This window comes from Gymnoscopelus microlampas (assembly GCF_963454915.1).
Source record: "Gymnoscopelus microlampas genome assembly, chromosome: 15".
NCBI classification, from domain to species: Eukaryota; Metazoa; Chordata; class Actinopteri; order Myctophiformes; family Myctophidae; genus Gymnoscopelus; species Gymnoscopelus microlampas.
In genome coordinates, this window is record NC_139952.1 from 15,240,546 (window position 1) to 15,256,977 (window position 16,432).

General features: G+C 42.9%; 2 protein-coding genes across 10 annotated transcripts in view; both read left to right on the forward strand.

The window, feature by feature from the left end:
* Positions 1 to 1,484: 1,484 nt before the first annotated feature.
* On the forward strand, positions 1,485 to 4,976 carry LOC311061666 (DNA-directed RNA polymerase II subunit RPB2-like; the record flags this gene model as incomplete). The annotated part of the gene is made up of 1 exon (XM_084080356.1): positions 1,485 to 4,976. One exon carries the CDS (start codon positions 1,485 to 1,487, stop codon positions 4,974 to 4,976), a length of 3,492 nt encoding a protein of 1,163 aa, XP_083936482.1.
* A 5,245-nt stretch (positions 4,977 to 10,221) lies between these two features.
* Positions 10,222 to 16,432, forward strand: part of ago4 (argonaute RISC component 4) — a 31,524-nt gene continuing 25,313 nt past the window's right edge. For 8 of the 9 annotated variants that reach the window (XM_084081222.1, XM_084081225.1, XM_084081223.1 and 5 more), the window contains exon 1: positions 10,240 to 10,398. In XM_084081222.1, the coding sequence (XP_083937348.1) occupies positions 10,380 to 10,398 (19 nt within the window). In that variant the 5' untranslated portion in view covers positions 10,240 to 10,379. Of the gene's footprint in view, positions 10,399 to 16,432 lie in introns of all 9 variants that reach the window. The other variant, XM_084081230.1, reaches the window with a different exon arrangement.

Sequence of the window (16,432 nt, forward strand, 5' to 3'; positions counted from 1 at the left end):
GTTTAGGACTAAATAACTGAAATGTACAAAATTAAGTCATTTAAAATAAATAAAATATTAATAGTGTTTAAAGGTAGGGTAAGTGATTTTCTTTGGTTAAAATAAGTGTTAAATAGCTCTTTATTCTGATAGTACTCATTGCTATAGAGTGTTTGTTCAGTAAAAGGAGTCTCCTTGTCTCTCCAGCTCTTTATAAAACAGAAAATGCATGTTCGTTTCAGTTTCATTTCCAATTTTATCCAATCAGGATAGAGAACTCAATCAGGATATAGATTAAACAAGTGAAATTGGAAGTGATGACACTAAGAAATGAGCAGGCAAAATTGGAACTGGATACTGGAACACTATAAAAATGAAGCTTTAAAATGGGTACTTTCTCCTGATTGGCTGAGATTTTGACACCTATCGGAAAATGTATTTTCAGTTTATTAAAGAGCTGGAGAGACAGGGAGACTCCTGTTACTGAACAAACACTCTATAGCAATGATTACTATCAGAATATAGTGCTTAAACCTTTTAACAAAATACTTTTTGTTTTAACCCAAAAATATCAATTACCCTACCTTTAATGGAATATATCACTTAAATATAATCTAATTGTTCCTACAATATTTTACAATACTAATAATAATAAAGAATAAAATATAGACCTAATGTATGTTACAATACATGTTTTAGGCCCTATAACTGCCCACACATAGAGGACTGCAACTTCATTTATTGATATGACGTCATCCATAGACGCTTGACCTCAGTTTACTGCCCACAGTCCAAACGTTTACCAAAAAAGGTCCAAATGGCCATCCCTATTGTCTGTATGTCTATATACGTCTGTCTGTAGTTCACATATCTCGGGAACCATATGACCACCCGATTTCAAACTTGGTACGTGTGTGGCACATTATCCGAGGTAATGCGGTGCCCGCGTCGAGCCAGTCGGATAGGCAGTTGTCCAGAACTACTGATTCAACCAATACGCCCATAGGAGATCCGGTTGTCCAGAACCAATGATCTGACCGCTATGCCCATATATGCTCATATCCATATATGGGCATACCTATATATGGATATATACTGATGATATCAGGGATCTCCATATTTGGGCATAAAAGGGACACAGACAGACAGACAGACAGACAGACAGACAGACAGACAGACAGACAGACAGACAGACGGGTACAACGGGTATAGGCAACAGGCACAACGGGTATTGCATAAGCGGGTGGGCCATACATTCCCATATTGCGTTGTTCCCGACGCAAATCGTTCCCGAGTAGCAAATTCAGGATCTGCCTGTGTAAATCGGCTTTGTTGGTAATGGTTTGTGTAATGTGTGATGCCAGACCAGAGATTGGCCATATATGGCCTATATAAGTTGTTGGAACTGATTTTAGATGTCCATTTCTTCTGAGGACTACTAAATGATACATTAGGGGCACTATAGATCAATAGAACAATAGAACAATAGACTTGACAAGACAGACATGAATGATGACATTAACCCAGATCTGTGGCAGGAGGCCTGCTGGATTGTCATCAGCTCCTATTTTGATGAGAAAGGTTTAGTGAGTCAGCAGCTGGATTCATTTGATGAGTTCATTCAGATGTCGGTTCCGAGGATCGTAGAAGATGCACCGCCCGTCATCCTGCAGGCGGAGGCCCAACACACCTCTGGAGAGGTGGAGGAACCGCCGAGCTACCTGTTGAAGTTTGAACAGATATATTTGTCCAAACCTACTCACTGGGAGAAGGACGGGACTGCATCTCCCATGATGCCCAATGAAGCACGACTACGCAATCTCACATACTCTGCCCCACTGTATGTAGACATAACTAAAACCATCATTAAAAAAGGTGAAGAACAGATTCAAACGCAACACCAGCAGACCTTCATTGGTAAAATACCCATAATGCTTCGCTCCACCTACTGCCTACTGAAGGACTTAAAGGACCGCGACCTCTGTGAGCTGAATGAGTGTCCATTAGATCCTGGAGGTTACTTCATTATTAACGGTTCAGAGAAGGTCCTGATTGCCCAGGAGAAGATGGCTACCAACACTGTGTATGTGTTTGCTAAGAAGGACAGTAAATATGCCTATACTGCAGAATGTCGCTCCTGTCTGGAGAACTCCTCCAGACCCACAAGCTCCATCTGGGTTAGCATGATGGCCAGAGCAAGACAGAAGCAGTATAATAGTATAGGCCAGAAGATTGTATCAACTCTGCCTTACATCAGACAGGAGGTTCCCATCATCATCGTGTTCCGAGCTCTGGGCTTTGTTTCGGACAGAGACATCCTGGAACACATAATCTATGACTTTGACGACCCAGAAATGATGGAAATGGTGAAACCCTCTCTGGATGAGGCCTTTGTAATCCAGTCACAGGAAGTGGCTCTGAACTTCATAGGGTCGAGAGGAGCCAAGCCTGGTGTTACAAAGGAGAGGAGGATTAAATACGCCAAAGAGGTTCTACAGAAGGAAATCCTGCCTCATGTTGGAGTCAGTGAATTATGTGAGACCAAGAAAGCTTATTTCCTAGGGTACATGGTACACAGACTCTTACTGGCTGCTCTTGGTAGAAGAGAACTGGACGAAAGAGATCATTATGGCAACAAGAGGTTAGATCTGGCTGGACCTCTATTGGCTTTCCTCTTTAGAGGGATGTTTAATAACCTGTTGAAGGAAATCAGGATGTATGCCCAGAAGTTCATTGACAGAGGAAGAGACTTCAACCTGGAGCTGGCCATCAAAACCAGAATCATCTCTGATGGTTTGAAGTATTCTCTGGCTACTGGCAACTGGGGAGATGTCAAGAAAGCTCACCAAGCTAGAGCTGGAGTGTCCCAGGTGCTGAACCGGCTGACCTTTGCTTCCACCCTCTCCCACCTCCGTAGAGTCAACTCTCCTATCGGCAGAGACGGAAAACTGGCCAGACCACGCCAGCTCCACAACACTAAGTGGGGAATGGTGTGTCCAGCTGAGACACCTGAGGGCCATGCTGTAGGTCTGGTGAAGAACCTAGCTCTCATGGCCTACATCTCGGTAGGCTCTCAGCCCTCTCCTATCTTAGAGTTCTTAGATACGTGGAGCATGGAGAACCTAGAAGCAATCTCACCTTCTGCTATCGCTGATGCAACTAAGATCTTTGTGAATGGATGTTGGGTTGGAATCCATAAAGACCCAGAACAGTTGATGAATGAGCTGAGAAATCTGAGAAGGACAAAAGGGGACATCATTGTGTCTGAGGTGTCTATGATAAGAGATATCAGAGAAAGGGAGATCAGGATCTATACAGATGCAGGGAGGATCTGTCGTCCCCTGCTGATTGTTGAAAAACAGAAACTGTTGCTGAAGACGCATCACATAGAAAAACTGAAAGAGAGAGACAACAACAACTACAGTTGGCAGGATCTGGTGGACAGTGGTGTTGTGGAGTACATTGATACGCTGGAGGAAGAGACTGTGATGTTAGCAATGACCCCTAATGACCTCCAGTCCAGTGGAGCAGTAAGCTACTGCTCCACGTACACCCACTGTGAGATCCACCCATCCATGATCCTAGGAGTCTGTGCTTCAATTATACCCTTCCCTGACCATAACCAGTCTCCCAGGAACACGTACCAGTCAGCTATGGGAAAACAGGCAATGGGGGTTTACATCACTAACTTCCATGTCCGTATGGACACTTTAGCGCATGTGCTGTATTACCCGCAAAAGCCCCTGGTCACCACCAGATCCATGGAGTACCTCCGCTTCAGAGAACTGCCTGCTGGTATAAATTCTGTTGTTGCCATCGCTTCATACACTGGTTACAACCAGGAAGACTCCATTATTATGAACCGTTCAGCTGTTGACCGAGGGTTCTTTAGGTCTGTGTTCTATCGGTGCTACAAGGAGCAGGAGTCAAAGAAAGGCTTTGATCAGGATGAGAACATTGAGAAACCCACCAAGGATACATGTCAGGGAATGAGACATGCCATCTACGAAAAGCTAGATGATGATGGGTTGATAGCTCCGGGGGTCAGAGTCTCAGGAGACGATGTGATCATTGGGAAAACAGTCACTCTGCCAGAGAACGATGATGAGCTGGAAAGCACCAACTGCCGCTACACCAAGAGAGACTGTAGCACTTTCCTCAGAACCAGTGAGACTGGCATCGTAGATCAGGTCATGGTCACTCTCAACCAGCAGGGATACAAGTTCTGCAAGATCAGGGTTCGATCTGTTCGAATTCCTCAGATTGGAGACAAGTTTGCCAGTCGACACGGACAAAAGGGAACTTGTGGAATACAGTATAGACAGGAGGACATGCCTTTTACATGTGAAGGAATCACTCCTGACATCATCATAAATCCCCATGCCATCCCATCTCGTATGACGGTTGGACATTTAATCGAGTGTCTGCAGGGAAAGGTGTCTGCTAATAAAGGGGAGATTGGCGATGCCACTCCATTTAACGATGCTGTTAATGTCCAGAAAGTTTCCAACCTGCTGTCAGAGTATGGATATCACCTGAGAGGAAATGAGGTTTTATACAATGGCTTTACTGGTCGTAAACTGACGTCTCAGATTTTCATTGGTCTCACATACTATCAACGTCTCAAACACATGGTGGAGGACAAGATCCACTCCAGAGCCAGAGGACCCATCCAGATCCTCAACAGACAACCTATGGAGGGGAGATCACGTGATGGTGGTCTTCGGTTCGGTGAGATGGAGCGTGACTGTCAGATCGCACACGGTGCTGCTCAGTTCCTCAGAGAACGTCTGTTTGAAGCTTCAGATCCATACCAGGTTCATGTCTGTAACCTGTGTGGGCTGATTGCCATCGCCAACACCAGGACACACACCTATGAATGTAGAGGGTGTCGCAACAAAACCCAGATTTCTCTTGTTCGGATGCCCTATGCCTGTAAACTGTTGTTCCAGGAGTTGATGTCAATGAGCATCGCTCCTCGAATGATGACCAGCTAGGACAACTTCCTGTTAAAAAATCACACCTGTGTGAAGGTAGCGGCGCCCTTGATACATTTTGTCATCAATAAGTGTTTATAATGTGTTTATAGCCACGTGTCACGTGAAGCTTGACCAATCACTTTGTTGACGTGTCTGACCAATCAGAACGTTGACGCAAAAGCCAGGTATAGAGGGCTACGGTATAGAGCGGCTAGCGCCGCTAAAAACACTGGAGCGATCAGCGCCAGCTTTTCTTGTTCACTCTGCCAGTAGGATATGATAGAATATTTAACTTTTACTTATATTTTATAATGTAAGTGAAGGGCTCGGATTCCATATTTGGGCAAGACTAACGTCATCAATATGATGTCCACAGGGAAGCAACGCCAGTGTCAGACCCCATCTATCCATTGACAATCGTTTTTGTGTTACGATATTGAACTTTTATCCAAGATTTTTTTTTACACAATATTTCACCATTTTGAGATATTTGAGTCTGGCAAAAACAAAACAAAAACAATTGAGTCTTACACATTACATCTTACACTTAAGGATTAAATGCATTTGGTCCACTGACATTTTATTTGTATTCATGTTACCCATGTTTGGCGACAGTATAAATCAATTTTTTGGGGCGTGGTACCGAAGAGATCTTTAGACATACACTTTGTTCAAATAAAAAGGTTCAAAAAGTATATTCTACAAATATTGCATCACGGATGTATGCCTCTGCCAACCAGTTGCACAAATATGGCATGATGAAAAAGAAAGTAGGCACTAGCCATAATATGGAAGTATGTGTGAATGGCTGTAATGAGGGCATCATCTTTATCAGATTCAAAGAAGGTGGGTGAGAACAGAAGGTACAGCATAGGTTCAGGTCAACATAACATGTATGATGACCACGTAATCCTGACTTGCATCGTTCACGACGTGAACGGCATTATATAAGAAATGGAAGTCAATGGCATGATTGGGCTGAGCCCTTGCCCCGATTTGGAGTCTTAAGTCATAAATATGTCATAGATAAGTCTAAGATAGAGTAACTTTTCCTCATATTGGCTATGTGACACAAATGTTATGCAAAGCACAGCCAATTAGTCAGTTAAACCAATGGCCAATCAGGGACATTAGGCGGCAGTGGCTCAGGGGTAGAGTGGCCGGGTAGTGTGAGCTGGAAAACCGCAAGGTTCCCAGTTCGATCCCGGGCTGGGGCGTTCCCCTAGAGTTAGTGTCGAAGTGTCCTTGAGCAAGATGCTGAACCCCTAATTGCTCCCGATGAGCAGGTTGGTGCCTTGCATGGTTTCCTCCGCCATCGGTGTATGAATGTGTGTGTGAATGGGTTAATGGCACTATCAATGTAAAGCGCTTCGGATAGAAGCGCTATATAAATGCACCATTTACCATTTTACCATTTACTATACTGGCTAAGCGGCACAAATATGCTCCCGAACACAAACACATGGACAAGATCCACTCCAGAGCCAGAGGACCTATCCAGATCCTCAACAGACAACCTATGGAGGGGAGACCACGTGATGGTGGTCTTCGGTTCGGTGAGACATACACTTTGTTCGTATATTGCATCACGGATGTATGCCTCTGCCAACCAGTTGCACAAATATGGCATGATGAAAAAGAAAGTAGGCACTAGCCATAATATGGAGTATGTGTGAATGGCTGTAATGAGGTCATCATCTTTATCAGATTCAAAGAAGGTGAGCGAGAACAGAAGGTGGTACAGCATAGCTTCGGGTCAACATAACATGTAGCCTATGTATGATGACCACGTAATCCTGACTTGAATCGTTCACGACGTGAACGGCATTATATAAGAAATGGAAGTCAATGGCATGATTGGGCTGAGCCCTTTGGAGTCTTAAGTCATAAAATATTGGCTATGTGACACAAATGTTATGCAAAGCACAGCCAATTAGTCAGTTAAACCAATGGCCAATCACTGCAATCAGGGACATTAGGCTATACTGGCTAAGCGGCACAAATATGCTCCCGAACACAAAGAAAATGTGTGCGTTCTCCTCAAACTCGCGGGCGGCTGACAGATGCAGAGATTCGTGGCCTTTTGGTTATTTAGTCTGTCCGAATTGTCATTTGGCACCACACCTTGGGGTCATATGAGACGCACGCACGCACGCACGCACGCACGCACGCACGCACGCACGCACGCACGCACACAGACGGAGACGGAGACACGCGCGCGCACACACACACACACACACACACACACACACACACACACACACACACACACACACACAGAGAGACAGAGACAGAGACAGAGACAGAGATTTGGTGAATTATAGATTAATAATAGATTAGGCATAAATAAAAAATCACACCCAGTGTGAAGTGGGCGGTGTGTGGTCACAACATGACTCACTTAAAAAAAAAGGATAAATGACTTTTTACAAAGTCCATACTGCTATTCATAGGGCTGCACATGTGTCATGTGTTTCGCTAGCCAATCACAGTCCTGAATTTGCAAAGTCAGCCAATCACATTACAGTTAGTGGTGATGACACTAGCTGTAATGTGATTGGCTGACTTTGCAAAAGTATCGATTTGCATTAACAATGGAAGGGTTAGGGGGTATACAATGCGTTGTAGACTATTGGCCAATCACGGTGCAGGATTGGTCGGTGTCCAAAACTCACTTATAGGAGGCGGCTACACCGCCCCAAAAAAATGTCCACAATGCTTTTAGCTCTAAAGACTTTAAATTCTAAATGATCAAAGAATCATTTTTACAGTGCACCCTTCCACAACTGAAAAATAATAATGTAATTCAAATGTAGGCCTACATTTTGGGGGAAAGACAGAATGTTAAGAACTATGTATTTACATTTCTAGCAGTGTAACTTGTGTGAGTGTGTGTCACATGCCTGAGTTGAAGATCTGATGTGTGAAGAACTCCACAATGATTTGACATAGGGAGCCAAGTGCTATATAACACAAAGCTGAAAAACGCTAAAAAGCAGCTATAGATTTCATTTTATTTGAATTACTATAAATCTAAGATAGAGAGTGTGAGTGTGCCCGTGCCTGACCTGACTGCATGTACAGAGTAGGCCTACAGCAATTTACAATGGGCCTGGTCTACAAGATACGCCACAACATTGGGATCCCCCTGTACTTGTCAAATTACTTCCAAAACGTAAACGAAGTCCACGATCATAACACCAGAGGCAGCTCCACGAATCGTGTTCAACCCAGATTTGGCTCAACAAGTTAATACAAAGGGAATTAACTCGTTTTCATGCTATTCAACAAAAATGTGGAATGCCCTACCAGAAGGAGTAAAGGAGTGTAAAACCCTACTCACTTTCAAAACTACCCTAAAGAAACACCTTCAGGAAAATGGCCCCTGTCTAAGTCCTAACCTAACCCCCCCCCTCCCCGAACCCTTCCTATGTTTTTTATCTTTTATTTTTTTCATACCAGTAACCTGTAAGCTGATTGTATGACGTTCTGTATAGTAGTGTGTATATCTGTCTGTCTCTTTTATGTCATCATGATTTGTGTGCATGGGTATCTCATTTTAAACAAGCTCTTTATGAGACTTCCAGTTGAGTAGACCTTGTATTGTGAAGTTGTACTTCCATGTACTGTTGTTCTCATGTCTTACTAAATAAAGTACATCAATCAATCAATCGTGTGTGTGTGTGTGTGTGTGTGTGTGTGTGTAAAGCAAAGTTTGTTGTTTACCCAGGGTGTTGGACTAAGTGCGGAACTTATTTACAGCCAGACCCTGCATGGAAGCCTTGCTCAAGGGCTATTCAGCGGTGATTCATGATTGATGTGATGAATTGAAGAATCGAACTAGGGACCTTCCGGTATCAAGGCCGCCCCTCTAACCACTAGGCCACCGCTGTGTGTGTGTGTGTGTGTGTGTGTGTGTGTGTGTGTGTGTGTGTGTGTGTGTGTGTGTGTGTGTGTGTGTGTGTGTGTGTGTGTGTGTGTGTGTGTGTGTGTGTGTGTGTGTGTGTGTGTGTGTGTGTGTGTGTGTGTGTGTGTGTGTGTGTGTGTGTGTGTGTGTGTGTGTGTGTGTGTGTGTGTGTGTGTGTGTGTGTGTGTGTGTGTGTGTGTGTGTGTGTGTGTGTGTGTGTGTGTGTGTGTGTGTGTGTGTGTGTGTGTGTGTGTGTGTGTGTGTGTGTGTGTGTGTGTGTGTGTGTGTGTGTGTGTGTGTGTGTGTGTGTGTGTGTGTGTGTGTGTGTGTGTACTTCAATACAAATTTTCAATATAGTCATTTCTGGGAAAAAGCAAATTGATTGCGCAAGCGCACAGGAGGCTCGACAGCGCCTCCCCCTCCCCGGCGGCGCATGCTCACTTTTCAAATCCTCAGCAGGGTTGCCATGTCCGCTTATAATAAGCGACTTTTGGCTTGTTTTTCTGTCAAGTCGCTTGTAAATATTGGTAGCTGCGGGTTTGATTCATTGATTGAATACTTTATTTAGAAAGACATGGTACCAGTACATGGAAGTACAAATCAAAATACAAGGTCCTCTAAACTGGATCGCTCATAAAAGAACTTGGCTTATTTAAAATTAGATCCCCGCGCACTCAAAATATGATGACATTTAAGACATACACATACTGCAGAACGTCATACAATCAGCTTACATGTTACTGGTATGAAAAACAAGAAATGTACAATAGACAGTTTTAGGAGGAGGGGAGGGGGAGGGGGGGTGGTATTAGGACTTTGACAGGGGCCACTTTGGAATTGTAGCCTCCTGAGGGTGATTCTTTAGGGCAGTTTTGAAAGTGAGTAGGGTTTTACACTCCTTTGGGTAGGGCATTCCACCTTTTTGTTGTATAGCATGAGAAAGAGTTCATTCCCTTGTTTGTGCCAAATCTGGGGTGTTTAAACCAGCGTTTCTTAAACAATTTCATGTCAAGGACCCCTAAATGAATGTATGTATTTGTCCACAGAACCCCCCATCTGAAAATATTTTGTGCCAGCCAGGGAACCCCCTCAATTAGCTCAATACAATATTTGTGTTGTTAAAAATGTTTATAAAATGTTCCAAAATTACCTATTTTTTCCCCCCTACAGACCCCGCCCCCTTTAAAAAAAAAAGCTATCTATCGCGACGCGTTGTGAGCTTGTAGGTCGGCTATTTGAAAATAGCCGTAGCCTAGTCACTTCTTTTGGGCTTGTTTTCATAGACCTGGTTGCTTATTTCTCTCGCAGAATCTGGTAACACTGATCCTCAGTACTGGTGGAAATCAGTCAGAACGAGACAACGCATCCTGCTCGCTGCTCACACACACACAGCTACGCATCTTATATTCCAATTTCTTAATTTAGCCACTTTAAGCTTCGCGATACCGCCCCCAATTTCTGTACCGGTACGGAGCCGCCAGGCCGGGACAGAGACGGAGAGAGAGCCCTCGGCCATGGAAGCGCTCGGACCCGGTAAGAGAAAGAACTAAACGTCTAGTGTGTGTGTGTGTATATATGTGTGTGTGCGTGCATTGCTTCACTGGGGGCCGTGGTTTGCAGCGAGGCCTCCGACCAGTGTTGCCATGTCCGCTTATTATAAGCGACTTTGGGGTTATTTTTCTGTGAAGTTGCTTGTAAATATTGGTAGTTTGCGGGTTGTTTTTTTGGGCTTGTTTCTAGTGTTGTTTGAACCAGTGTTTCTCAAACATTTTCAAGGCAAGGACCCTCCCTAAATTGATATGTATTTATCTGGGGAGCCCCATCTGAAAATAGTTTATGCCAGGGGGTGGGAGTGGGATAGATTTGTGTTGATAAAATGTTAAAAAAAATATGCCACTTTATTAAAAATGTTTTGACAATAGCAGGTCTACAAGCTCGTTGTGAGCTTGTAGATCTGCTATTTTCAAATAGCCAACGTATATGTCTAAAGGGCTTCTTTTGGGCTCGTTTTCATAGACAAAAAAAAAAGTTCAATCAAAACCTGGTCGCTTATTCCCCTCGCACAACCTGGCATCACTGCCTCTCCGACGCCAGGAAAGCATTGGGGTAAAGAGAGAAAAAACAACAACCGATACGATAGAGCTTTATAGATGCGGCCCAGCCTTGTGTTGTTGACACGTTGTTCATACACCGTACACACCGAGAGTCCAACGAGATTATAGTGGAATGTGTTACAAATGAAAGGAATGTCTGCCCCACAGTGTATTGATCTGAAGCACGTAGTACGGGCTCGTGTGGTAGCTCTGGCATTGTGTGCGTGTGTGTGTGTGTGTGTGTGTATGTGTGTGTGTGTGTGTGTGTGGTGTGGGGGATTTAACTAGGACCTTCCTCCTTCCTTCCGCGTCGTGTGTGTTTACGTTGATATCTGTTTATTTGTGTTTTTATAAGAAACGGATTAGGCTACAGAGTGCTTTGATGTAAGCACAACACGACGCAGTCAAATTATACACCTGTCAATTATAAGACATTTCCTTGAATGAGAGGTCGTGTATTTTAAAGCATAATTGGAAACGATTGTCATTAGAAACCGTGCCGCCCCCGTGCATTGTGTGTGTGTGTGTGTGTGTGTGTGTGTGTGTGTGTGTGTGTGTGTGTCCGCCAAAGAAAGACGAAGAGTCGAAATGAAAACGATCGAAAATACCACGTTTAACAAGACATGGATACCCTGGCATGACAGACCATCACAGTCTGCTGTAATTCATTATTTTATATTTAGCTGTCATTGGTTTACGCGCCAGCGTTGCCTCCTTGTGAAGAAATCCTGTGCACACACACTAGTGTGTTCAGTAAATAATTTACAATGGGTGGCGTTTTTTGTCGATATGATTTGCTGGCCAGCATAATAATATTGTTTAAATTATAGTGATTAATGCGATATAAAAAGGCACATTGTCTTTGCAGTGATTCAGTAGACACTATATGATAGGATGGGGAAAGCCATACTGCACACTATACACTCATTCAGCATTTTAATTCATCATCAAAAGGTTTATCATTATTCCTTTTTCTTCTTGGGGTGTCCAGTAGAATATGTAGTAGGATGCATGTGTGAGAAACTGAGATAATGCGGAGATAACCCTATGTATAGATCATCTGTAACATGGACAGTAGAGAACTAGAGACGTTTTATTTTTGTTTACTTGCAGTGTCTAAGCATGGCCAACCATAACCTAAATAGAGGAATCCTGACAATTAACCATATGGAAGAGGAACTGCCTTTGAATCACCTATTTAAAAAAGCCAATTAAGCAACATGAAATCTATTGCATTGGGCTGAAGCATTTGTGGGGGATGCATATCCCTCGCCCCCCAGGTGTGTGAACTACAATTCACTACTACTATTGAACCATTACAACAAACATAATTAGGGAGATTCTCTAACGTTCCTGTACCTTGAAACATGCACTCACTCACTCACCCATCTCTCAGAATTACTGGTGTGATATTTACTGGTAAAATCAATCTACACCAGCCACTTCAGAAGGTACATTGTCATTAAAGCCAATTAAGCAATTATGTTTAAATTGGTTAATGCTAGATGTTTCTGGAATCCATCTGTCACCCTGGCCAGCAGATGGGGAAGAGTTGGTTTCCTACCTTTTATAGAGAAAGGATTTGACATCAGTGTTTGCAAGGATACACACAGCAGCTGGATGTCTTGTCATGTTATTGTTAAACAATAGGACCTCCCATGGTTTAGTTGTAGAGAATGTCTTCCCAAATGTGTACTCAGTGACCCAGCTTCAGTGGTTGGAACTTGGAATTATTTAGGCTTGACCCCAAAGAACCACACAGAATTATGACCACTTTTATTGACAGATCGAGATTCGAGATGGACATAATCTGAATTCCCTGTTCCAAAAACAAAATACAAATGCACGTGAATGTGATTTGTTTTGGTTACACATTGCTAAACGTACAACTAGATACTACCGTCTTGTGAATGTCAGGTACACCTTTGGCAGCAGACCCTTTTCTGTCTCTCATGTCATTGTGTAGTGTCCTAATCCAGGTGATTTGCAGGTGTGTGTGGGTGTGCACGCACGCTGTTCCGTGCTCACTCCTTGTAGGCTCTGACTCATCATCCTCTTGCTCAGGTTAAGCCTGTGTGTCAGTCTGGACTTGCGTACACACTGATATGACCAGTTCTTAGCCTACATAATACGGATATAGATTCTCTGTGTGAATCAAATTGATATTCTGACTCGCTTGAGTACCCCAAAAAAAAAAGATAAATACTCCCCCTCCCCCCAAAAAAAGAAAGAACAAAAAAGAAGTTCATATTCAATTTACAGTGTGTGCACAGTGAATATTGCAATGCTCATTTAATGTAGTTAGGGGATGGATGGACCCAAGCTGAAAGATGAGTCTTTATAGACACTTGTTTCCGTCCAGTATGTCTGCCATTCATCATGAAGTTCACTTACTGTGTGTGTAGCTGATGCATGTCACAGATGAGATGACCTAACTCAACCCCTCTCTTAAGGACTTGCATTATGAAGGAGGGGGGGGGGCAGTGTATTACTGTATTGTTACGTTCTATTATTTTGTTAGGTTTAAGGGAAAATAGTCTGCAAGAAGGTCTCCAAATCATGCTTGCTTGGTTATTTACCTTGATACACAGTATAGCAATTCAACTGACACACAACACTCTGGGCTCATTCAATTAGTATTCTCCAAACGCTGTTTGCATTTTCTACTGCCTGGTGCAATGCCTCTTTAGTGATGATACTTAAAAATATAGCCGACAACAGCTTCACTATGTTCCCCGTACAGAATTTATTGTTGGATACTAGGCTAATGTATTCCAAAATGTTAATGGAATATCAATTAGCATGAGGAATAAGTGTCAATTAAGAGTCAAGACACTTGCTTTGTTATGTTATAGAGCTGAAATCTCATGTGTGAGAGATTATGTTTTCTACTGTTTTGTGAAACTACTTGAGGAAGGTTTCTGCTGCAATTATAGAAGTGGATGGCTTTAATCTGGGTTTCCACATCTGTTCTAAACGGGTTGAAGTGTGAAGACGGTTTTAACCACATGAACCCTAGCATCCCTATTCTGGGCATTTCTGGGCATGTCATGGGCTAACCCCAGCTTGTACTAGTAGATCTACTATTATTTTCTCCAATCAGATTTGGTGTAAAGGGAAAAAAGTAGGGGGCTAAGTACAGACCCTTGGGGGGCCCTGATCAACAAAGTATATAGGTATTGGGGTTTAAGTGGTTAAATTGATATACTGTTGCTAAATTTACTTGCTGCTAAATGTAGAAAACACACACACACACACACACACACACACACACACACACACACACACACACACACACACACACACACACACACACACACACACACACACACACACACACACACACACACACACAGAGCGGTTGTGTTTAGTTTCCCTTTCTTTGGGTTCCCCGTCATTATGGGGCAAACTAGGAGGAAAAGACGTGTTTGGTTGTTGAGAAGGTACAGGTCCTAGCATTCTGTGCAGTGACACACATGCACACCCAACATGTACAGTTATGCACTTTAAGTCAGGGCTCCAGAGTACTTTCTTCTGTGCAAAGTAGCAACCTAGACTGTTCGATTGTAAGTCATCATTGCTGCTCAGCTCTCATACATTAAGAATAAGGAAGCATATCAACATGTTTTTCATTAAGAAAAATACCCCACCACCTCCTTAAGTTAACACCAGAGTCAGCAGAAACTGATTCCATGTAGATAAACTACAGGCACAGCCAGTACAGTATGCACTTTAAATAGGGGCACTTTTATGTTTGTTTTACATTATGTTAATACAAAATAATTGTTGTACCTTATTACTGTTTTAACAACATTTTTTGTACATACTTTGATTTTATGTGAAATACCTCCAAAGAAATCCACTTTTCTGTGAGGCCAAATTCTGTGCCACTGCCACTAACTGAAAACCTAGTGGCAGCACTGCCACCAGTGTAAAATCTGTCCGGAGAGAGCCCTGCTCACTCATACCCGCCACCCTTGCAGCGTGGCAGCTGGTGTCTATATATAGGGACAGCACTGTTTTTGGTGAAACCGGAAGAGGAAGACCCTGGCCTAACCGTGCTCCACGTGCATGGCTCGCGTAATCCACAGTCCGTCCTGTAGTCAGTGAATACATGCGAAAGTGTACACTTTACACGTCAACATTCCTGTTATAGAACCTGACATGAAAATGCCCAATTTATGCCAAAAGTAGCCTACCTGCAGTATCCACCAACATGCCTACCCCCCCCCCCCCCCCCCCACACACACACACACATACTATACTTTCAGTTTCCACCCTGAGCTGCTTGTTGCTTCTCTATTTGGCATAATTTAGCAGGGGCTTTAGCTGGAGAGGCAGACTTGCCAGGCCTGGTAGACTTTATTTGATAATTTAAAGAAAAGGCAACAACAAGAAATGTACTCAAATGCTTCATTGGTGAACCGAACCTCAGTTCTTCCGAGCATATTGGCTCATACATTTGCAGCCACCACTGAGTAAGAAACAGTAAACCTTATTTACTCATTTACCATCAAATCATTTTCAATTATTTAAACATAACATCAGTATGGCAATCAAATAAAAACAAAGCAAATAGACATTACATAGATATACATTCTATACATAGTAACAATGTGAAAAACAAAACAGAAAAATACAATTAAAATAGAAATAGGAGGTCTGCTTTTACCTTAATTTGTCTAAAAGGAAGTGTCAGATGGAATCCTACAATTCGGTCTTTGTAGCTTTTTATTTATTTGCTGAATGAAAAATGTTATAAGCCATGTAACCTAAAAAATGTTCACTATGTACATTCAAATTGTATACCTTTCTTGGTTGAAAAGAAAAACAGCCACCATTGTCCTAGGACAATGTCATGCTAATTGTCAATACATCCTCGGTAGCCCAACTGCCAACAGGTGGAACCTGCAGAAAAAGAAAAGAAAGATCACTGGAAATTGATTTGTCTTTCATAGTGTATTGTACGCAAAAACAAAACAAAAAACCCAAAGAATATTAATATTAGAAAGCAAATGGGCTTCTTTCTACAGAAAAGGAGAAGGGAGGGAGGGAGGGAGGGAGTAAGGGGTTCTCTATTGGGGCCCAGGGTGGATGAGGGCATGTTGAGGAGCGTGTTTTTAGGAAACTATGGGGAGGGTCCCAATTATTGTCCTTGCTCTCGCGCTTCACTTGCTAACTGGAGCGTGTTGGTGCATGGAGTTCAAGACCCCCCACAGCCCCCTAGCTGTCAGTTGACAAAAGCATTAAGCGACTCTGCATCCCCTCCCCTGCCACCCAACCCTCGTTTCCATGCTACACTTTTGACTACCAGGAGTTCCAAGGCTACATCACGTACTCTCCTGTTCAGAATTTTTGGAATCTTTGTTTTTGCTTCCCACTTAGATCTGCTAGCGTGCTTTTGAATTTAGACTAGAAATACATACATGCTCTTTCTTTTACACTACACAATTTTATTGATCTGCACATACATG